Source organism: Theobroma cacao, chromosome 8 (assembly GCF_000208745.1).
Source record: "Theobroma cacao cultivar B97-61/B2 chromosome 8, Criollo_cocoa_genome_V2, whole genome shotgun sequence".
Classification (NCBI taxonomy): domain Eukaryota; kingdom Viridiplantae; phylum Streptophyta; class Magnoliopsida; order Malvales; family Malvaceae; genus Theobroma; species Theobroma cacao.
Window position 1 is genome coordinate 17,626,677 of NC_030857.1, and position 10,105 is coordinate 17,636,781.

General features: G+C 30.4%; 1 protein-coding gene across 4 annotated transcripts; it reads right to left on the reverse strand.

Moving 5' to 3' along the window:
* LOC18593048 (E3 ubiquitin-protein ligase RNF170) lies at nt 3,161–9,570 on the reverse strand. 4 transcript variants are annotated; one of them, XR_001929144.1, is made up of 6 exons: nt 9,267–9,570; nt 6,419–6,618; nt 5,426–5,527; nt 4,704–4,770; nt 3,705–3,756; nt 3,161–3,615 (listed from the first exon to the last, which is right to left on the reverse strand). XR_001929144.1 is itself a non-coding variant. In XM_018126403.1 (5 exons), the coding sequence occupies exons 1-4, from the start codon at nt 9,355–9,357 to the stop codon at nt 3,707–3,709; spliced, it is 459 nt and encodes a 152-aa protein (XP_017981892.1). In that variant the 5' UTR covers nt 9,358–9,570; the 3' UTR covers nt 3,260–3,615; nt 3,705–3,706. The 4 variants fall into 4 exon arrangements, 3 of the variants coding, with proteins under 3 accessions (XP_007020134.1, XP_017981892.1, XP_007020133.1); XM_018126403.1 differs by lacking the exon at nt 4,704–4,770 and having other exon boundaries at nt 3,260–3,615; nt 5,426–5,543; XM_007020071.2 differs by lacking the exon at nt 4,704–4,770 and having other exon boundaries at nt 3,260–3,615; nt 9,267–9,558.

The following is a 10,105-nucleotide window of genomic DNA, read 5'->3' on the forward strand; positions in this document are numbered from 1 at the left end:
TTTGGATATTTATGTATAGTTATTTAAGTTTATATCGTTGTATGGATATTTATTTTAGTTGTTTAAGTTTATGTTTAAGATTTTTGTTTTTGATTATTTAAATTTAAATTTTATTATTATTATTTTATTAATTTAATTAGTAGTTAATTTTATAAAATACGTAAAAAAATATTATTGTATATGTATACGAGTTTAGGTAATTAGATACCTATGAAGAAGATTGTAATAATTTTTTAATCTAATCAGGTTTTTAAACGGATTAGGATAATTATAGGGTAGTAAAAATATAATAGAGTTAGAGTTAGGATAATAATTTTAAAATTATTCAGATAGTTGATTTTTTATAAAGTTAGGGTTCGGGTACCTTCAAATTATAAGGTACCCTGCCCGTTAACATCCTTAATAAAACCTGTGATTAACATGCTAATATACAAGGCTAGCATAGTAACCTCCAGAACTTCAATCTAGAGAACATTACAAGGAAAAAACACAACCTCTTATTACCATAGATAGAACCCAAAAATACCACATCAATCACCCTTCGTGGAACCGACGTTGCCCATAAACAGGCAAAACTGGACATACAACAGACAATGCGAAGAGAGCAGGATCATGCCATAGCCTTCAATGCATACAATACCAGACTAATCATTTATAAGCAATCAACAGAGCACGCACAAAACAATCCAATCTCCAACCCAAAAGCAACCCATGAAATTACAATCACCAATTTTGTGGAGCAATATGAATAAAGTCTTTCTCCCTTTACACCCTATTTTTGCCCAATTGGTTAGCAACATCATTTGCACTTTCTCAATCTACGAATATTTCTTCAATTTATTGTCAGCCTCTTTAGAGACTCAATTCTAAGAATCCACTTTCTCTATTTTCAAGACGCACTTGTCGGATCGTCAACACACTTTACATTTAGTGGTAAGCATTCGGTTGAATCGTTTAATTTGATTAAAGAAAATCATTAATCAACTTAATCAACATTTTTTAAAAAATTAATCCAATTGAACCGACTTTAAATTACCCAACTTTAGTCAATTAAATCAGTTTTAACTGATTTTTTAACTTCTTCTTGTTTTTTAAATTTATTTAATAATATATTAATATTGTATTTTATGTTACCGCATATTACATTATTACTTATAATTTTACTAAAATATTAATATAGTATATTGTTAATATATAATTTTTGACTAAATAATATATTAATAAGTATATTATGTATAATGTGTTAAGATATATATTATATAATGTATAACTGTTAACAATGTATACTTTATTAATATTTACTACATATAATTAATATATATGTATATTGTACTAATATATATTATTATATTTAGTGTATAACTATAAACTAATACTATGTATAGTGTATTAATATATTACTATATATAGTTAATATATACTTATATGGTATATAAGTACACTAAGAAGTCATATAATACATATAGTATAATATTATATTGTTATATATAATAATATAATAACACTAACTCATTAATATATCAATATATAGTATATTAATAAGTTATTATATTCAATTACCTATGTAAGTTACTTTAGTAATATAAGTTATACTACTATAGTATACTAATATTAATAATTTAATATAACTTACTATGTTAATATAAGTTATGCTATATTACTATAATTTATTAATAACTTATAAAAAGTAAGTTACTATAGCGTATAGACTATATAATATATATTAATAAATATGTTATATAGAATATAATATATTGATAACTTAATATAAAAATAAGTTAATATAATAAGTTACTTTAATATGTTAATACTTTATTAACTTAAATTTAGGATATAGTTTTTATTATATTTAGCGTTATGTTAAATTTTAGGGTAAAATATCCTTACCTCACTAAATTTTAATTGAAATTACACGAAAGTTTATTAATTTTCGAAATGAACACTCAAGTAAATGAGTATTTGAAAATAATGAAAATATTTAAAATATTATTTCAATTTTTAAATATCTCTTGTTGTTGTTGTTGTTGTTGAAATGGACAAAAGTGTGTTGCTATTAATTTTGTTGATCTTACCTAAGATCAACAACAAGAGATAATATTCTAGATGAACAAAATAGAGAAATCTAAGATGCAGTCACATTTATAATTTTCTCCATTTCAAAATATTAAATAATTAATCGACAAATTTTAATTCATCCAATATTAATATTTAAATTACCACAAGAGATAAATACATGACTTATAAATGAATTTTAATTGATCTACGTACGTGTCTTTGAGAGAATTAATCAATAAATTAATTATTTTGTAGTTAATTATATGACTAACTTAAATGATGCCTTCTAAGTGAACAGGACGGCACATGATTCGTCTTTGAATTTTTTTTTTCAATTTACGAATTTCGGACGTATGACATCTTGTTTTCCTTCTAGACCCTGGTCCCCAAGTTGCGTGCCACCATCAAGCATGTCCTCTGAATCTTATAGTTGCAAGAAGCAGCTGCCTCCCATGGCCATCCAAGTGACTATCTTTTGCTCATTTCACCAAATCATGGCATCTGTTTGCAAGCCAAGCCACAAGAGGACTCGACTTATATTAGCAATTCACCCCTACTTATATATAGCAGAGATTTAATCCAAAATCCTCAACACATTTGGTCACTTTTTCTCCAGCAAAAAGGTGAAGCCAAGGAATTGGCTGCCATTATTCCAACCGACTAGTAAGAGGCAGTCACATATTCAATGTTGACAATTGCAGATGTTAAATCATAACAACAAAGTGTGTGGAAGAGAATGAGCAGGAGCAACTGAGGCTGCAGTTCGTCAACCTTTGCGTTAACCATTGCTTACTTGTGGGTTTTGTCTGATGAAATGGCAAGAAAAACTGAAACTGTCCCCAACCATGTTTTGAAACTACTAAAAAGTGTGAGCTATTTGGAGAAAATGGGAAGGGTATCGAAAGGAGCACTAAGAGGGGCAGAGAAGTGGGTATCAAGAGCAAAAGAAGTATTCAATAAATCTGAAGGCTATGTTACAGTTGTTGGGTCACCAACATTGTAAGTCTATGAGCCAGATTTTAAGCGGGGAAGACCAATCAAGGTTTGGCACAGGAAACTTATCTTAAACAGCATAAATTGACCACTCAAGGTGAGAAGCAGGGGGTAACACATGATAAACAATACATTCAACTGACCATTCAAGGTTTTAGTCGTCGTGCACATTCAGCCCTCTAGTCTGGCTCACAATAACTTTCAGTAAGCAGATGATAAACTTTTGAAAAAATAAATAAAAAAAATCAAATTTTTGTGTAACGGTTATCAACACAAGTCAAATGCACAAGTTGTCAAGTAGAACTATACTCAACAAACAACTTTGCTATATTACACTTACAACTACTTGAAAGTAATCCTAATTAATTCACTACCCATACAACTATATACTTTCCAACTCATTATGTGTGTTTAGCGTTCTGTGAGTTTACCTATATCAACGCTCCAGTAAACTTCAAGAACCTCCATGACGATAGTAGAGAACAGACCGATAGATGGCAGCAACATGGAGAAAGCAGACGAGAACTATAAGAAGATCATCCAAGAGGCCAACTATCCCCAAGATTGCTGTGATTCAACACCAAGCATTTATGATGTCAAGCAACTGTTAGTTACCAAACAATCATCCCAAGATAATTAACCCAAATATGATGTACCTTCAGGAATAATGTCTATGGGGCTGAATATGTAGATGGTACTTAAGAACATCTGTGCAGAAGAACGAGAAATAAGACCATATCTATACCAAACTTGATAAAAGATAATTAATTTCCATGAATTAAACGCTACACTAAACAGCTGAAGCAATAAACAGAAACATAGAATCTAACAAATTATTCATTTTACTCTAAAAGATCTAATTTAACTGGCAACGTGATGTTTTTTCTATAACAAATTCAATAACAACTATTTGATGCCCACCAATTGCATTTAGGTATAGAAAAAGGCATGCAAATGCTAGAGCTTAGCTCAGCTCAACCTCATTTACCAAAGCAGCCAAACTGAGTAAAAATCTAGGCTTGTTTAGAAAATCAAGCTCGAATCTGAGCCTACAGAAGCTTGACTTGTGAACCTATTAATATGATCATATATATATATAGGAAGAGACTACACCAAATCGAGGTTTTTCAAATTTTAAAATGCCATCCTTGAATATGAAATTTTCAAACTCACATGGAGCTCAAGCCAAAGCCTGAACAGCTTCAGACTCAGCTCAGTTCAGATCGATTGCACCGCTATTAGCAAATCCAATCAGTAAGATCGTTGCTGATGTTACAGTAAATTATGCTGTTGTTTATGCTTCAGCAATCAGATCAAAATACACATGGCATGATGGTCCAAGATATGGCTAAAGAGCCATAATATAATAGAAAAAATGGGAAATAATAAACTTTTTATAGGAAATGTTACTGATTTTTTTTCTTCTTGTTACCTTCAAGCCCATTATCTTTCAACGAGTCCCTAAACTCATTGTCAAATCTCTTTTGAAAGTTTCTTATAATTATTACTAGTCACATTGCAAGTACAGAAAAAAGAAAATATTTCCCCTGCCTAATCTTGAAATCTGAAACTAGAATACATCACTAGTATTTTTAAACTTCCCAAATTCATATTTGAATCTAGTTAAAGAATAATAAAGCAACAATGTTTCTTACTTTTGCAGCATGTCTAATATTCCAAACTTTTGTTGCTATTGTTTGCAAAGGACTTAATGATTCTGTTCTGGTAAGAACTAAAAGCCAGCCAGATTAGTGTTTAACAGGATTAATCAACATTTTTTCCTGCTGACCTAAAATGCTTCAAACACAAATGAAATAAAAGAGATTCAATTGATCAACACAATTTAACAGCAACTTTTCCATATCATCATTTCTCCTTGTAACTTCTTAAAGTGCAAGAAAATTCAACAAGTGACAATTTGAAAGGGTTGGAGGAAGTATGTGTATGCACAAAGCCTATGTTACTCAGACTTGGGAGTGAGTATTGGATATAGTTATGTGTCCAGCGTCGCTAAGTTCAAAATTTTTTTAGTTATTCAATACATTTGGAGAGTTGGACCTCATGCCCATGTCCATCAGATACGTATTGGGCATACGTTCAAGGAAGATGAAAAGTCAGGGCAATGATAAAGGTAAAGTGTCTGGAAAAAGGCCCCAAAAAGTGAGCAATCTCTATCTAAACATGCACAAGTGCGCCATGGCTGTACTTAAAAGCATTAATTTAGCACAGGTACTGCATTATAAATCTAAAGGCTCCTTTGAGTTCAGCAGAAGAAAAGCCAAAGCTCTTAGAAGTTATTATGTTATAAGAAAGATAACTCTTCAATAAAGGCATATGTTATGTGAAAAATGATCCAGATGAGGTTAACTAACTTAACTGCAAGATATACACGAGCTTTGATGACAAGAGGAAGAGATCTCTGAGGATCTGTCATTTCTCGTAACAACCTGCGAAGCAGGAAAGGAAGGTCTTGCAGTCTCTGCAAGAAAGAGAAACTGGGATTCAGATGTCAGATTAGAGTACCTCTCAAAAAAGTCAAAACACTGAAAGTCCTAACAATTGTTTCTGAATTTTGTGCTAATAGGTCAGTCCTAGGATTGAATTATTTTGGTACATAACTATAGTAAGTGCTAGAGAGTGTTGAAGATGTACGAAGAATGTTCAAAATGCTAGTTGGTACAAAGACTGCTCACAATGAGCAAGAACAAAAAACTTAAAAACTTTAAACAACCAGAGTGGCATGTGATGCAGATAATTTATATATTGGGAAAGTCAAGATTAAATATCAGAGTTTAGAATTATGATCTCCATTCGACAGTGGATATTTTAGGAAATTCTTTGCATAGGCCACAAAGAATTATTCATTGTCCTAATTTTATGTTTGTTTATGCTAGGGATTACCACATTGTACTCGGTCATCCTTCAAAGTTCCTTTCTTGAAAGTTAGGATTATCATACAGTTTTGTTGATTAGGAGCAGTGCAGTAGAACCTGGTTCTTACTTTGAGTCAAAACGATAGTGACACTTTAAAAAAAAATCATACTTTCTGTTGTTACCCTCAAAGTTACACTTTCTTATTCTGTGGTCAAGGGCTTTTCGAAAAATGAGATCAAATTATTTAAATGGTCAAAGTTTTCTTAATCAATGTACATATCCACTCTATAAACGGAGTAGATAAGTAAACCTTTTTACACTCAGGCCAGGCATTAGGTTGAATTATTATTTTGAGAAAAAAAAAAAGAATGGAAAAGGGAAAATAATTAATAACCTTATGCTAATATATAAAACCACTAATTGGAATAAGGTTATATCAAAGAATAAAGGTTGTTAAGCTGCATAGCAAATTCAATACAAACAAACATGCACATACCTGAATGAGACCATTGGATTGTCCACCAAAGTATCGGTTGTATTTTTCAACCTTTTCCAGAATCTCAGCAACTGCTGAGTTATGACGCTCCCTTAAAGAGGCCTCACCAGGAACCAACAAAGTAATGTGACGTCGACACAGGGGGCATTTACATGGGTGAAGTGAGGATCCATGATGCCAAACAAGCATAATACAATTGCCTAATTAGAAGGGAAATAGTAGAATTACTTCATAATCAACAATAGTTGGAACTAAAAGTTGTTTTTACTGAATAGTCTTACTGATAATCGATGCCATATTATTTTAGAAGAGATTATCATATAGAGCAAATTGAAGTGGTCTGACCAACACGGGTTATGTAATAGCCATAGCTACAGAAAATAAAAGACTTAGCAGTTTGTAAAGGTTAAAAAAGTGAGGGATAGGGTTTAACATGTATTGGAATTGGTTTCATTCAGACTAGAGATTGAAAGAGTAATTGGAAAGCAAAGCAAATAAATAATAAATGAAATAAATTTATTAATAAAAATAAGACATGCATACAGAAGTATGGTATCAAAGGTTGGTTTGGTAGGGTGATAAGTTGATTAAGCTAGCACCGTGTGGTTTTAGAGGTTTTAAAAGGACAACGGCAATTTAAAGTAATAGATACAAATCAAAAAAGAAATTAAAGAAAAAATTCCCTGTTTATGCTATAAAAAGAAAAGATTTACATGAACTTAGTAAGATGGGACTTTGGGGTTACAAAGGAGGGTTGGTTAGGTGTGGCAGATTCTGGAATTACTTGATATGTGCTGAAAAATGAGGGGAAAGAACAGGAAAAAGGACAGAAGAACAACGCAGGCTAGAAATTTCTCACAGATATAAAGAAAAACATTATTGTTACTAAATTGACTCCAACAATTCTAGAACTACAAGTATTTGTATGCCTTTGTGGACACACATTTGTGTAAGAGTTATACTCAGTAATTCTGATAAGACTGGGATTCCGAGTATCATAAGATTCAGTGATTTAACAACCCATGGAACGCCAAAACTCAATTTCAAAAAAAAAAAAAAAAAAACCATAGTTGACCATAGTTTAGATGGTTCCCAGCAAAAGAAGAAAATTACAAAATGAAATTAGTATAGTACAAGCCTAAAGACTCAACTAACTACCATGGTCTCTTTTTATTTCTTTTCCACAAGACCTGATAATTTATTTAAATAACGAGATTAAAATAGACAGCGAAATGAGATATGTATAGAACTTTTATAATTTTGATAATAAGCATGGTCTTTTAGTTTTCAACTAAATACTACATAGCAATGTGGACAGGGACAGATCCAAAAAATTTACTCAGCAGGAGCACAAATTATTAAGAATAACTATGCAAAACTTGGTAAAATTAAATACGATAATAGCTTTGACAAATTTTATCATAGTATAAAAATCTAATCTAATTACCCATTTATGCTATATAAACTGTTTTTAACAGTAAAAACAAGTAACTTTCTTTATAGAAAAAGAGTAACTTTTAACCCTACATTCAAGTCATTTATTTGCTTTTTACTTACATAGTACAAAAGCAAAAAAAAAAAAAAAAATGAAGGATTAAACAAATTCAATTTTTGAATTTCATGAATAACATTATAGATAATATCATGTTGATATTAGTATATGTATCAAAGAAATATAGACTATCTACTTGTACTACTATTATATACTTAATAGAGATCAAAAAGTAATAAGCAAATAACAAAAAGTAAATCCTATGTGTTAAGGTCACAACAAAGTGGAGCTCTAACTTTTATGAAAATGAATATGGACATATTTGCCATTATTTTTTGGCAAAGAACTTTAACTTTTATGAAAATAAATATGGAGATTTGCCATTTTTAATTGGAGGATAAACATATTTTGGGCTGTTACCTAGCTAATTATTTAAACCTTTTGGTTAAGTGATTTTTGAAATGGTATTAAGTAGTCCACAGTTTGAATACTTTTCATATTTGCATAATCTGATATATCAGTTTGCTTAAAAGAGTTCTCATAGTATGATTAAAAGTCATCCAACAATTTCAACTTTTAAGTTGAGTAATTTTTCACGATAATTATCTTGGATATTTCATTTTCTAAAGTATATAAAAAAAAAAACTTTGTTTTCTTCAATTTAGTGGGGGAAAAATATAGATTTTTACAAAAATTTTAAAATTTTTTTATCATATATTAAAGGCATTTTAGGATTTGAGTGGGGGCAGCTTCCCCCACCCTAAATCCATCCCTGCTTGTGGATGATCAACATCATTGTGAGACATATCCGCAAATAGTCATGCATCTTGATCATTAACACCTATGGTATAACGTTTATACACCATTGCTAATCCCGAAAAGAAAAAAAAATAGTAGATTATGACCCTTGTTGATACAGAAAAACCACCATATCCTCATTCTAGGAAACTCAGAACTTCTAAGAAGAACTCTATATAACCATCTCTGAGCTCTCCAACAGATAGGGTATAGTGCTTCCTTTTCTCCAACCGAATTATTTTCATGTGCATTTGCTACTTACAGGTTTGATTTAAGTTTGACTATTTTTAGTTCATTCCAAGTGTTTGTAGGTACTTTGCCATCCAATCTTTCCATGTCTGCTTTACCCATTAATTTAAGCAATATAATCTAAGAAACTCTGCAATTCTATGCATCTAATTTCAATTAACAAAAACAAAAAAAAAAAGAAAAAGAATACTAAATGGGCAATCATTATTTCAATCTAATAAAACTTGTATGGATCAAATAAATTTCAATTAAAACATATAAAAAAAATTAATCATGGAAAAGAAAAGAGAAAAGGGAAAAGAAAGGCACCGCAGAACCAATGAGAGCAGTTGGCCTGGCAAGGAACGTTGAAGCTTCCATGGCAAATAGAGCAGCAGTCGTTCACCGGAGGTCCCTCCATCTTCTCGCTCAAATTCTTAATCTCATCAAACACTCAAAGCATCGGTTTGATTATAATCTGCTCCAAGTCTGGGCCCCAAGCCCACTCAACGTCTTAACCTGTTTTCCTCCTATTCTACTACTATTCAAATAGTCGAGAAAATTTACAATTAAACAAGTCATACGTCCAAAACCAACCATGAATGGCATCATCTGTCTAAAACAATCATTTAATTTAAAAACTTTTTAATTAAAATAAAAAAGTTAAAAAAATTAGAAAAGAATTTAAAAATTATGAAAAAAGAGAAAAAAAAGAAAGAGAAAAGAAAAACAGGGAAAACAGAGATCAAACATTTCTCTGCTGCCTTCATTCGTATTCTATGGTAAATATCTTTGATATTGTCTTGTACTCATTATACTTAGTTCATCAAACATTCAAATTCTTGAGAACTAAAGAAGAAAGTTATAGTTATAGCTTAATTTGTTAGAGTAACTATTTTTTTTTTTGAGTGCAGTTAGACTAACTATTTAAATCTTAGAAGATAAATCATTCAAAAAAAAAACAATTGTATTAGTTGGATTCAATAGGACATAGATACTCAGAAAAAGCTGAAATTTTTTGAAAAAGATTTTTAAAAATCTAATTATCCCATTTTTAAATTATTCACTCTAATTGAGTTAATAGAATAAAGCTAAAGTTTTATTTTATTAAAAATCAAATTGTTTAATAGCTAAAATAAGTGTAAAATAATGTAATACTTATATATATA

Excerpts from the sequence above, each read along its gene's own strand:
- LOC18593048 (XM_007020071.2), bottom strand. The coding sequence starts at position 9,357 with ATGGAGGGACCTCCGGTGAACGACTGCTGCTCTATTTGCCATGGAAGC. Across the intron at positions 6,619-9,266 it reads CTGCTCTCATTGGTTCTGCG|GCAATTGTATTATGCTTGTT; the intron begins GTGCCTTTCTTT and ends CCTTCTAATTAG. Across the intron at positions 3,757-5,425 it reads AAGCTCGTGTATATCTTGCA|ATGTTCTTAAGTACCATCTA; the intron begins GTTAAGTTAGTT and ends TCTTCTGCACAG.